At 51.7% G+C, this 13,880-nt stretch overlaps 1 protein-coding gene across 1 annotated transcript in view; it reads left to right on the plus strand.

The window, feature by feature from the left end:
• Positions 1-13,880, plus strand: part of LOC139048888 (uncharacterized) — a 42,914-nt gene that overhangs the window by 11,100 nt on the left and 17,934 nt on the right. The window contains exons 6-9 of the mRNA XM_070523806.1: positions 10,784-10,849; positions 11,557-11,698; positions 12,758-13,005; positions 13,771-13,856. Of these exons, the coding sequence (XP_070379907.1) occupies positions 10,784-10,849; positions 11,557-11,698; positions 12,758-13,005; positions 13,771-13,856 (542 nt within the window). The remainder of the gene's footprint in view (positions 1-10,783; positions 10,850-11,556; positions 11,699-12,757; positions 13,006-13,770; positions 13,857-13,880) is intronic.

The raw sequence follows: 13,880 nt of genomic DNA on the forward strand, positions 1-13,880 counted from the left end.
ATTTACGACAATCAAGGCTTATGAAGCCTTATATACAAAGCCACAAGAACGTCTGAATCCACAAGCATGAAGATCAGACAAATCCATGTTCTTCCCCGTCAGTACCTAAAGTGGCTGACTGATAGCAGCGCCAGAGTTCCCTATAGTATATTGTAAGAAACTCTATGGTTCTAGCCTCAAAAGTGGAGGATCACGGCCCCAAACGCAGTACCTGCTATGTACAGGTAATGGCAGAAAGAGGATGCAGTGCGTGTGGCAGCACGTAACGTACTGCATTCACTCACATTATAAAGGGCCCCTGAAATGGTCCGGACAAATTTTGTAGACACGTACGGTACAGGTAATGATTCGCACCACAATTAATGTGAAACGTCTCGTGGGACATTGGTCCTAAACATGTTTTCCTTATTTTTGGGTGAATGTTTAAGGAACTCCACTGCCTGAGGTAATTTTTCATGCTGGTTTCAAATCTGTGATTAGATTTTTGATAGCTGTAGCAGTTCAAAAAATATTGAGGTCTGTAGTAAAATTGATTTCAATCTCGTTACGGGGCGTTACGCGTTAGAAGTGTACCTTATTCATACGCCAACGCTTGTAACACGGCTAAGATATTCGCCCACCCTTAGCGGAGTATTAGGATAGTAGTAAAGGCAAATGGCCGCAGTTTCTACAGCATGCCCACCACGTGTTTCTATGTCACTGGCAGCTATGCGTGCCCACCTCTGTTTTCTGTCCCCTCAAAGTGGACTTGGCTACGTTATTGTCACAAACTTGCTGATATTAACAATATTATTCATTACTGATGCGGAAGAAACTGTTTCAATGCACGTAATGCACTCGCGAGAAGAAAAAAAAATCTCATTCGGTGCGTTCTGCTTGCTCCGCTGGCCGCAATCTTTGTTTTGGTGTCCCACACTACATACAGGGGCAGCCGCCTATTTGATGACCTGTTGTAATCCCGCAGCAAATGCGAGATGAAAAAAAAAATTTTTTTTTCGGGAAATTTAATTAGCGTAATGATTGCAACCCTGAATTTGCGTCAATTTTTTTTAACCAGAAAGTGCAATCATTATGCGAGTAAATACGGTAAACGCATTTCAAGTTTCAAACAAATGTAGCTTTTGCTGAAGGGAATCTACACCACTACAAATGGCACCGTTTTGAAGTTCAATGTTTTGTAAGTATGGCCATACTAAATGTGTGACTGCATACTCCCAAAATAATAGCACACTGGCCACTGAACTAGCGTAAGAAACCTTATTTACAATGTTGTGTGTCTGTTCCAGTACACAGCAAGCAAAAGAAACACTTGACGAGTATAGCAAAGTGGCTCTTCCGCAGATGGTAAACCTATGCGCAATGTTCAGAGTCTAAAGCACAATTTTTGCCGAGAAATTTCCGCTGCTCTGTACTGCGACTGCCCTACAGCAGGCCAGGACTGTACGCTGAGTCCCTTTCTGGCTTGTCGTTTTGCAGGCCTTGCCTTTGTCGAGCTGCTGTCCATGTGCTTTTTCTTGCACTTCTCAAGCCTGTAGTTTCAAGACTGCCTGTTTCAAGACTGCGGAGCACGGAGCGACTTCCTGGGCCATAGCCTAGTTTCACAGCGATTTCCGCAGTGCTCTTTATGACACCCCGGTTGAGGCGGCTGATAGCTCCAGCCGCTTCCTTTCAACGCTGGGTAATGAGGCATGCTGTGTCTTTGAGACTTGCTGCCAAATCGGAGAGTGCTAGCTTTCGCTTGGGTTTTGAGTGATCCCGTCACTGCACCTCTCCAAAAGGGCTTTTGTCACTAAGCCGCATAAACAAAGGCTCCAATGCCTCGCAGACGCAGTCGGACAGGCTATGCTTGTGTGGTGGTGGCTCCTCATTGTTGGCCATGGCCCTGTTGAATTTACACCACGACTCGGGGCAGAGGTCATGCCTGGGTGCTTGGCCAGTGGACAACAGGTGCTTTAGTGTGGCCAGCACAGCCTTTAGCATGCCTGACACATTGTGCTTGTGACTGCACAAGGCATAACCATAGTAGGAGGCCGTCTTCTTGACTTTTTCTCGAGTCGGCCTACCCGTACCACCAAGTGACCCACCTTGAGGTGGTTTTTTTTTTTTTTTTTTTTGATGAGGGTACACAAGCCGGAAAACATTCGTTTATGCACATGGTTTATGCAGTCTTTTTCTGAGACCTTGATGTAGCCGCAGACTGCATATTCAGTGAGGGCGGGGGAGACGGCTGGCCTTGTTTGCCCCAGCCAAGAGTGGAACCCCCACATTTGGTGCTACCAACGTGGATCGAATCTGGCAACACGAGGAGTCTTCTGGTGTGTTGGTGCTAGGAATACCCACGTTTCAGCGAACAGTGGCGGCTGGTTTGCCTGACCTCTCAGATTTGTTCATGTTGTCGGATCTAGCGACGCAAAGTGCAATAGGTTGCTGCCGCCGCAGCAACCTATTGCTAATGCGGCGGCAGCTGCTCAACAAACTGGCAGCTTTGGTTTTGAGTGTTTCACGCAGAACAGTCAGGATTGTGCAAAGCCACGTGGGCGGAGGTTAACCCTGATACAAGGCATACCACATTGGGCCCCTCGGTGCTTTGTCACTCGGCGCTCGACAGAGGCACACATGCCACTAAATGGCCCGACCAGGGCGGCGGAGGCATCCGGCCATAGAGTTTCTCACTACATTACCTAGAGGGAAATCTCGCGCTCCTGCGCTGTGGTATGCATGGGAATGCCGGTATATTGTGGATTCGGATTGGCACGTTCTCGTAGAGACAGGACACCGTGAAGACGCGCTTGGCAAGTACCGTTCCGTCTGTCACAATGATTCATTTTCTACTAGAACAGCACGCGAAAAGCTGTTTTAGCTTCATTATTACGCGAAAACATGTTTTGTTTAACTATGAGAACTTGTTATTGTGTGTACGACTACATGTTACGTAAAAAGTATCAGCGGGCCGCTAAAGTTGGAGGACAGACGACAAGGTTTGTGCTCGCTTTGAAACAGTTTGTAGTCTGTTCTTGCTTTTCTTCGCTTGGTCATGCATCGTGGGTGAGTAAAGATGTAATATGCGTGAATGGAAACATTTAATGAAGATTTTACTTTGAGAACACGTTATTTGCGTAGCCATATCCACGTTTTAGACGAAGCCTCTTACAACACCAGCCAACACGAGCCTCGCAGACACATACCGTCATTCCCATGACGGCACGGTGCCCCCTTAAGAAACTCCCATAGACGGTGGCGCCAGATTACTGTCTAGGTGTTATAGTGAGAAACTCTATGCATCCGGCCCTTTGGGCAAGAGTTTGCCGTCAATCAAGGCAATGTCGCAGAACACGTTGCAAATCATGCAGAGCTCAGCCGGCGCTCTGCAAGGCACAATGCAGGCCTCGTCGCAGAGCGAGCGACCACGGACATATTTTAGCATCCGACCACGGATGCTGGAATATGTTTGAGTGATGGACGAACTTTATCATCTCATGAACCCTCCCGCCACCGTTGCAGAAAAAGTTGAGCGTGTCACACGGCAGGTGCACTCCACTTTTGTGGCCTACTTCAGAGGATGTAGTTTTAGAGACTTAGACGAACTTGCCGCCGAGGCGAAGTGCATCCAGGGGGACATCCTCGCGGCACGAGCATGCCGTCCGCCTCCACCCGCGGCGCTGTCACTCAAACCTCGCTGCATGTGGAACGGCAGCGCGATCACTTCACACACTCGTCTAGAGTCGGCTCGACACGTCGGCATCGTTCGCTGAAGAACACGTCCAGCGTAGTTGGGAAATATCAGACCGCGCTTTGAACCGGTATGCCTACGTGCTGAGAACAGCACTGACTAATGCCACACTCAGCGTGCCGCGACAGGAACGCGAGGCCGATGCGAGACCGGAGGAGCTGCACACGCCAAATGTAGTGCAAGGAAGCTACGTCGGGCCAGAGTGGAGTGACGGGCGCCCAGGCCACCGAGGCTTCGGCGGCCGTTGCTACCAGTATGGCCGACCAGGGCACATCGCCCGTGACTGCGGCCGCACGCCAGGCTGAGGCCAGGCGCGTGGCTCAGAAAACGGGCGAGGCTGCCGGAGATCCACCTTAGGGTCCCATGCGGCGATGTCGAACACAACCGGTGGTATCGGGTTACTTGCGCCTTTGGCTTGTTGTGTAGGGGTTGTGGCGGACTCACAGGCGCCGTTCATTGAGCTAATGATAGCCCGAAAGAAATTAGCTGCATTATTGGATACTGGAACAAGCGCTTCTTTATTTGGTGACGAGGTGTTGCATCATTTTCGCGAGAACAATATCAGCTTGAGGGATGTCACCACCTTCCGACTTGCTTCCAGCACAGCACAATCGAACGGTGCAGCTAGGTTAGTGATCCATTGAGAGAAACACGTCAGGCAACAACGCCTTATACATCTCCTCGGTCTATCAGTGCCTGTTATTTCGAGTCGAGACTCTCTCGTCAAGTCGGGCATTGTAATAGACATCGGCAATGGAGGTTGCCGAGAGAATGGAACGGGTGCCTTAAAGCTTTTCACAAAAGCGCCCGTGGCAGCGGAGACATGCCAGTCTCCGGGTGCAGCGTGAGTGGGCCACACCCGGCCACAGCCAAGCGAGCAAACAATAATCAGAGAAGGCGAGGAGAGAGATGGTGGCAGAACAGTGCGCCATGGTTCTGCGAGGGGTGGCGCACCCGCTTTTGTCACGAGGTCAACAACATGCCAGAGAGAAAAACGGCACGACTGTCGTCACTGTTGTACGAAAACTACGCGGTTTTCATGGACCGTCCGGGCCGCACTACACTGGTCAGGCACAGAATAGACACGGGTGACACTGCACCATGGAAATGTAATCCTTGGCCGATTAGCTTGACTATGCGGCAAGCACTTGACAGCGCCTTAGACGAACTCATCGACACAGGCACTGTGGAAAGGTCGAACAGCCCATGGGGCTTCCCGGTAGTTCTAGTCCAGAAGGACGATACTTATCACCTTTGTGTAGACTGCCACCGGCTGAACGAGGTTACGAAGAAGGCTGTGTATCCTCTACTTTCCATTTCCTCTTTAGTGTCTAACCTAGGCGGGGCGAAGCACTTTACGACGCTCGATGCTAGTCGTGGATACTTTCAGGTCGAAATGGGCAAGCGTGACAAAGAGAAAATGGCTTTCACTTGTCACTGGGGGCTCTTTCAGTTTAGGAGAATGTCTCTTGATTTGGTCGAAGCTACTGCTACTTCTCGGAGGTTGATGAACCGAGTGCTAGGAGACGCAGAGTGGCAATAGGCTCTCTCATATCTGGACGACATAGTGGTTTATTCGAAAACATTCGAGGAGCACTTGCGCCACTTCAGAGACGTCTTAGACAGGCTGAGGTCCGAAGGTATCCCACTGAACCCAAACAAAGCTCGGATAGCTGCGAGCAAAATAGCACTGTTGGGATTCGCGCTGGGCAACTGCCGCATCCTGCCAAGTGAGGATAAGCTCGAGGCTATACTGAGGTACCTGTGTCTGAAAGATATTGGCAAACTGAGGCACTTTCTGGGATCGGTGAACTTTTATCACCAATTCATTCCAGACAGCGCGGCAGTGCAAGCGCCTTTGACAAAGCTCGTGAGGAAAGACGAACGGTGGACTTGGGGTCAAGAGCAGGAGGCGGCACTGCGTGGCCTCACGAACGTGCTCGCTGACACGGCCGAATTGCTGCTGCCCGATTTGAATAGGGAGTTTGTGATTCAAACAGACGCAAGCGACCTAGGCTTAGGTGCAATTTAGCTTCAGGAGCACGGAGGCACTCTCCGACTGGTTGCGTTCGCGAGTCACTCGTTGACACCGGCAGAAAGGAACTACTCGGTGACAGAGAAGTGCCTAGCAATAGTTCTCTCTCTGCGAATGTTCAACTATTAAGTCAATGGAGTGGCATTCAAGATTGAAACTGACCACATGGTTCTCACTTGGTTGAGGCGCTTGAGCGAGCCGAGTGGCCGCCTGGCATGTTGGGCGCTGCTTCTGCAGAGTTATGACTTCACCGTGCGCTACCTCAAAGGAAAAAGCAATGCCGCAGCTGACGCACTTTCGCGAGCGCCAGTCCGAGGCGAGGAAGAAACCCAAGTCATAGCCCGAGCAAGGGACGCGGAACAACCGTCAATCCTGGGCGAGAGCGTGAACCACATAGATGTTGTCCTTTCCGCAGGAATTGTCTTCAGCAGAGAGGAGCCGTTCGAGGCTCTGCAGGAGGACCCGTTTTGTCGAAAAGTGCTCGATGAGCTCCGGGAGCAGGGTGGCGCGGCCGCCGCACACGTGGAGGCAGCTGGTATTGCTGTCGGTGCTAAGCGCTCGGGAACAGTTGGTAATGCTGTGAGCGCTCTGGATTCTTATCTGCTGAATTCCGACGGCATCCTGCTGAGGTATATTCCCACCGAGGACAACACAAGTGAGGAGTATGAGGTGGCGATACCGCACGCGTTGCGAGGAGCACTGCTACGCTACTTTCACGACTTGTGTATTGCTGGGCACGCGAGCGGCCCCAAGACTTACCGTATTTACACGATTGTAAGTCGACTCGAATGTAAATCGACCCCCCCATATCGCGCGCCCGAAAAAAAAAAAAATAAGAGAGCATACCCGAGGGCGCATTCGATAACGAAAATTTATTAGTAGCTGACATGGTCACTGGACTACTCGTCTTCACTAGTGCTGCCATCGTCATCGTTGCTGCAGTCCCACAGTGTGTCGTGGTGCAGCGAAGTTTCAAATTTGGCAAACGACCGCACTAGGACATCTTGCAGAATAGCAGCCCGCGCCAAATGCACTCAACCACACGCAGCCGTCAGGGAGGCTCTTTTGACAGGTCCGGTTGGCGTAATTTCGCAGTCTTCTGCCGCCAGCCACTCGTTGTACGTACTCACGGCGGAGCAGAACCTTAAAATTAAGGCGAAGGTCCGGGCTTGTTTCACGACCGCGTCGCACTCCACTGGCAGTGACCGATCACGCATTTCAGCGACGTACGCCGCAAGTTTAGCCTACAGCTCCGGAAAGCGTCCAGACTTTGGCACGTGGGAAATTTCTCACTTGTCATACCAGGTGAAAATTTGCAGTCGCCACTCTCGCACCACCCGTTTACAAACATCGAAATTGCGGCCCGCTGTGCAGTGATTTGTTTCTTCGGCGTAAAGGACGGCAGCCCTTTTGAACGGTGCTGTGAACGAGTGCCGAACGATTAGTGGGCCTGGAGCACTCATGACGACTGGGGAAGCATAGAAGTAGCACGTAGCCGGCAGTCAAGTAGAACGCATCAAACCAATACCATGCCAATACTAATGCCTTCAAGCACAGAAAGAGAAGCCAGCGCGCAGTGTCTGCTCTTCCATGAACTACCGATACTCCCCGCAAGCGCCGCCGTTCTGAGGGTGCCGCCGCAAATGGGAACAGCGGCGCTTCCATCAACTATCGACACCCCCCATAAGTGTTGCATGCACTGTAAAACTCTCAAAAATGTTGAAAAACCCTTCCGCAAAGCGAAATAACATGTAGGATAGCGAAAAGATACGGGTAGGGCCATATAGCAAACATAAAATTCTAACTACGTCGTAGCTCCCTTTGGTATCGCTTTTTTTTGGCGGGGCCATGTTTCGGTTTCGATTGTAAGTCGACCCCCCAACTTCAGACTTTCAAATTTAAAAAAAGGGGTCGACTTACAATCGTGTAAATACGGTACCTTAAGTTGTGTCGCCTCGCTACCTGGCCAGGCATGAAATGGGACGTGATGCACTACGCCCGCTCATGTCATGTGTGCCAAAATGTGAAGCCCCAAGGCGGACGACCACCTGGCTTCATGCAGCCTATCGACAGCCAGACTCCCTGGTAAATTGCGGCTAGTGATGTCATGGGAGCGTATCCCACCACACCGAGCAGGAACAAATTCTTGCTGGTAGTCACAGATCACTTCAGTAAATGGGTCGAACTTTTCCCCTTGCGAAAACTGACGGCACGAGTGATCATGAATAAGTTGATCGAAGTTTTCACCAGGTTTGGCCTCCCGGAGCAGTTGATAATGGACAATGCGTCCTACTTCACTGCGAAGGTTTTTGTCGACTCGTGCGCTGCACTTGGCATTAAGCACAAAAAAACATGACAACTTGCCATGCTCAGTCGAACCCTACTGAACGGGTCAATCGCAACATTAAGCACATGCTTGTCGTGTTCTCTGAAAGACATAAGGACTGGGATACCTACCTTCCAAGAGATCGGGTTTGCATTGCGATCGACAGTGAACCGCTTGACTGGGTATGTGCCTTCTTCTCTCAACCTGGGGAGAGAGCTGCCGAATCTAATGGATAGAGTTCTCGCGGATCGCAGCGTAATGTTGGTCGCGCCGGCAGCACAAGCTGAATACGCGACGCACCTACGTGCCAAGATGACGGAAGCGTTACAGAAAGCACACCGTAATCTTTGCATGGCTAGAGCTCAACAGAAGGCGCAGTACGACCGCTCGCATCGGAACGTCGGCTACAAAGTGGCTGATCTGGTGCTTCGACACCAGGACGTTCTCAGCGATTTTAGCAAACAGTTCACTGCCTCGCTGGCACCGAAGTAGACCGGGCCGTATCAAGTGCGAGAGAAGGTTTTCTCGCTCGTTTACTAGCTCAAAAACATGAAAGAAAAGCCAATCGGTGGGCCGGTACATGTATGCGACCTGAAACGCTACGTGTTGCTTGATGAGCAGTGGGATGAAAACCAGACCCTCCCTCAACCACTGTCGGTGAGAGAGCAGCCAGAACCGAATGACGAGCCCGCCCCCGCGTTACAACTTGCGTAGCAGGAGGAGATCCTCCGGCACTGCCAGCCCCGTTTGACATTTCCGGCGGAGTACAAGGCGTTACGCGCAATGCAAGTGTTAACCTTATCTGTGCCAACTTCCACCGTGCAGATGGACCACGACGCCCACCCTAAGCGCCGCCGAGTTGTCTCGCCGGCGGGACGCCCCCCATTTGAAGGATCCCCTCGAGGGCCATTTGAGGGATCCCCTCGAGGGCCATTTGAGGAATCCCCTCGAGGGCCATTTGAGGAATCCCCTCGAGGGCCATTTGAGGGATCCCCTCGAGAGCCATTTGAGGGGTCCCCTCGAGGGCCCTCCACCTACCAGGAGCTTCGCCCAGCCTCACCCTGGACGCCCCCAGAGCTGGCCTATGAGGGACAACGCCACTATTTCCCCGTGGACCCATTACCTCGCCGCCTGACCTCTCCATCCGAGGCCCAGTCGGGGTCACGAAGGGAACCTGGTGCTAAGAAACCTAGGCAACCAGGCCGCAGCACCCGGGACGTGGCTACCTGGACTTACCAGGATGGCGTCGATCCACCAGCTGTATATGTATCAGACAAACCCTGGCGCCGGCAGGAGAGGGCCCGGATCGGAACGCCTCCGGAACGGCTGTTCCGGCTCTTCCATGGCCGGACAATACAAGATGCCGACCAGAGGGCGGAGGGCGCCTGCCTGTCCCTGCCAGTGGGTACAAAACTGTGCAAATGTGGCGCAGTGAGAATACACAAAAGCCACGACCGAGGGGCCCTGCACCGGCTCCGGATGAAGAGAGAAAGAACGCCATCGCCGCAGTAATGGCCACCCAGTGGAGCGGTCCAGGCCATGCTGGCCTGAGCGGCCCCGGAGGCCAAGTGCTCCACGCGGTGACCGGCCTCCCAGGCACCGCTGCTGGGAGGGCACATAGCCAGCCGCGAAGACGACTGCCAGAACGAACGAGGATGCTGCGGCGGCGGCCACAACCCTGGACGCGACTGAGGAAGCCCCAGGAGACAAATGGCAATGAAGACGGGCATCTGGGCCATTTTTGACAAATAAACTAGCATCTCAAGTGTTTCGTGTCCGAGGGCCTTCTTAAGCGAAGGAGGATCTGGAGAGCACCTGCTCCCATTTCCTCCCGCGTACTCGCGTCGTCCTGTTCGCATGTGGCAGACGCTTAAAGCCTGCGTAGACAAGGTAGAGAGGCACTACGCGCCCTCCCTTTATCCGTCGCTCTCGGGATGCGCGTACCCCTCTCCCCCAACTCGGCTTGCGGGAAAGGAAACATATCCGGCGGGCAAGGAGTACCTCCCCTCGCAAAAGGTAAAAAGGCATAAAAGCGCGCCACTGAGGGAGACTCTCTCTCTTGGACACCTGTGCCGCCAGGGCAAGATCACCTGCTGCAACCTGCGAGTGACCTCGTTTGCCTGACCCAACCAGGCAACAAGGCAAGCCTATTTATTACTATTATAGAGAGGACGTCCCTCTTTGTGTGTTATTTATTGCTAGTAGCTATAAATGTTATTACAGTTGACGCCGCTGGTTGCCTTATTCGTTTGAACCCGACGTAGCTGCGATTCCCGCGTTACGGGTTGGGGAGTACCACAAAGCTAATGCGTGGGGTAGATCCGGAGCTCGCCTTCAGCCCTAGCCGCACCAAGAGCGGAACCCCCACATCGGTGACGTGATAAGCCTCCTCCTTCATGTCCAAAGCCGTGCTGCGCCTGACGTGTTCCAGACTGGTCGTGCAAAAGGTGCCGAAATAATTTGGGGTGCTCTCGAGGAATTTAAACTTCATACTGTAACTGTGGGGTCGTAAACTACCTAGAAAAGGAGAGGGACAACGAATTCTTGTGTCGGTAATAAAAAATGGTTTTACTGCAAATCGTCATTCTTTGCTGTCGGTGCTGAATTTCCCGTTGGCTTTCTTGTACTGGATTGCTTTGCTGCAATTTTAGGGAACAAAAAAATTTCATACACTCTTTTTTTTTTTATGCAGTACATCTTGCCAGCAATAGTTCACATCACTCACCAGCCGTACCTCCAGCGGGGAGACGGACCAGTGGTGAGTTGTTTTGGAGTTGCCACCGTATGAGATGACTACTCGTGTTTCGCAATTGCCAACAGCAGCAGTGCCATCGCACTGTCGCTGCTGTTGTGTGAGCCATCTGCAGACAGCGAGGATGGACGTGTCGGCTCGGCCTCCAAGCCTCAGTCTGAGCACGCACTCATGTTGTCGGCCTTTGTCTTTGGGCAGGAGCCGAGGTGGAGACGGCAGCGCCACTACAGCTTCGCGCGTTTAGCAGTGCACAAGTGCTTTGTAATCTAGAAAGATCAAACACAATGAAAAATTTGATGTGAGCATCTGAAGACACGTGCACAAAGATAAAACGAAAGTCGCGCTGCTGCCCATCATTCTCATGGTGTCTCTAATGATGGCAGTGCCGGAGCACCCTCTAATAGCTTTTGTAGGAAACGGCCAGCCTATGTGAAAACGAGAGATGAAACTGAGCTGAAGAAAGCTTGCAGAGCTGGAGAGATAAATCCGCGGTTACGGTGCGACAGTCGGCAAATGCCAAGCCGAAGCGAGCCAGCATTCCTGTTATGCCTGAATGGCTGCACAGCCACTTCTTGTACTTATTTCATGTTCACGTGAAACTCGATTTCAGCGCACATCAGAATGATGTAGAATGAATGCATGCTTTAGCTGGCTCTCATTGGGCGTAGCTTGGAAACATGCAAGTCTGATCTGGAGATTCATTTGCTGTGCAGGCTCTAGTGTTGGCACCAACACGTGAGCTGGCCCAACAGATCCAGCAGGTGGCGTCGGACTTCGGCAAGGCGTCCCGGATCCGCAACACGTGCGTCTTTGGCGGGGCCCCCAAGGGCGCGCAGTTGCGGGACTTGGAGCGTGGTGAGGAGCTGCCGCATTTTGTTTGACGACGAGCGTGTCTGTGACGCGTGTTCCAAGGCTGGGTGACAGGGATGTTACCACTCAGTGTGTTCCTGAATATAGCGGGTCTAGACTCTTACTTAAAGAAAGAAATCTTTTTAGAGCTGTGAAGCACCGTGGTGCTTTAGTCTTTGAAAATTTGACAGCTTTAGAAAAGCATTTGTTGCCTTACGTACGTTAAACGCAAGCACCTTTGCTGGACGTTACAGTGTACGTCTCTTCAAGAGTTTTAGTTTAACGTACAGGAACGCAAACGTAAGGAGGACGTAGAGTATTTGGCACTGTCTAGTGTTTCGTGTCAAATGTATCCAAGCCAAGACAATCAATTAGTGGCCATCCTGCTGTTTCTATGCCAGGGCGTCCTGTTAGACCTATGGGCACTGGAATCGCGTAAAGCGAATGCACTATGTGCTCATAACTAACGTTTCGGATAAGTTTAAAGGAAGCCGAAGTTCATTTCAACAGTTACTGGTGATCAGTGATTGTGAGAGCGAGAATTCATGCTGAAGCGGGCGCCATTAGTGCCACCATGTTGGACAACGCTTTTCCATAGCATAAGCTAAAACATGACATGTGCCAAGCTTGTCGTGTAACATGTCGCGATACATAAACTGCAGGAACCCGATAGCGTCAGGAGCATTTGTGGTGAGGACACTGCCTTTTCTTTACCTACGCAGTGCATTCATGTTTGGTTGTAAATGCTGTTGTAAAACTCGGTTGCGAGGTCCCTGAATGTCCTTAAATATCCCTGAAAGCTGTACTACTTGTGTAGGTTCAAGAGTGTTACTTGCAAAGTAACGCTCTTGGGCCCCTTTGACTTGTCATTCCGGCCTGTCCAGGACTGCTCGAGATGCTGCAATATGCAACACCCAAGGGCTGGAAGCACCGCCTCGGGTGGCGCTTCCATCCATGGGGGACTTGTATCGTGGACTGATAATCGGAAGGGGCCCTGTATAGTCTTTCTGCATAGTGCAGCTGTCAGTCCTTTGCAGCTTCTAGAGTGCCGCGCCCCGCTTTCAGGTGTCGAGATCTGCATTGCCACACCGGGCCGCCTGATCGACTTCCTGGAGGCGGGCAAGGTGAACCTTCGTCGCTGCACTTATTTGGTGCTGGACGAAGCCGACCGCATGCTGGACATGGGATTTGAGCCGCAGATCCGCAAGATTGTGGAACAGATCCGTCCGGACTGCCAGACGCTAATGTGGAGTGCCACCTGGCCCAAGGAGGTTCGCTCCCTGGCCGAGGACTTCCTCAAGGACTACATCCAGGTGAGCCGAAAGGGAGCGGCACTGTAATGCTCAAAACGTGGGGCCCTCGGCCTGCATCGAAAAGTTTAAAAGTCAATTTTTGGCACATTCATGCAATTTGTATCCTTGCCTTAATTTGGGCTTGAAGTTGAATCAACATGGAGGATTGCACTGTGCGGCGAAACTGCGATTAAACATATCACTATTGCCTGTTTGCATTTAAGTTTATACTGAATGGTACGTGTTATGAATTGTTGCACCTTGTGATGTTGCAGCTTCTGACAGGCGCACCCGCCGTGGCTGCTCAGTGGCTATGGTGTTGGGCTGCTGAGCACGAGGTCGCGGGATCGAATCCCGGCCACGGCGGCCGCATTTCGATGGGGGCGAAATGCGAAAACACCCGTGTGCTTATATTTAGGTGCACGTTAAAGAACCCCAGGTGCTCAAAATTTCCGGAGTCCTCCACTACGGCGTGCCTCATAATCAGAAAGTGGTTTTGGCACGTAAAAACCCCAAATATTATTATTATTCTGACAGGCGCAGTGCACTTTTCGTAAGCTGTACTTCTGACGCAGATGGCAATACAAGCAGCTTCTGTTCATTGTCTGCATGTCTGTTTGTGTCGTCTGTTTCACATTCAAGGTTTATAATTTCAGATAGCAAGTTTTAGTGGGCAGCACCTCACAGTTGACACTTGTTGCAAAGCATGTCATGAGGCTGCTTATGTTATATGCTGTAGCTGCTTCTGAATCAGTAATGTGGTAAAATAAAAAATGTTCTGCGCAGGTGAACATTGGGGCACTGCAGCTCTGCGCCAATCACCGCATCGTGCAAATCATCGACGTCTGCCAAGAGTCCGATAAGGAAAACAAGTGAGTTGGGCCGGCACTCGGCAG

The sequence above is a fragment of the Dermacentor albipictus genome, chromosome 8, assembly GCF_038994185.2.
Source record: "Dermacentor albipictus isolate Rhodes 1998 colony chromosome 8, USDA_Dalb.pri_finalv2, whole genome shotgun sequence".
Classification (NCBI taxonomy): domain Eukaryota; kingdom Metazoa; phylum Arthropoda; class Arachnida; order Ixodida; family Ixodidae; genus Dermacentor; species Dermacentor albipictus.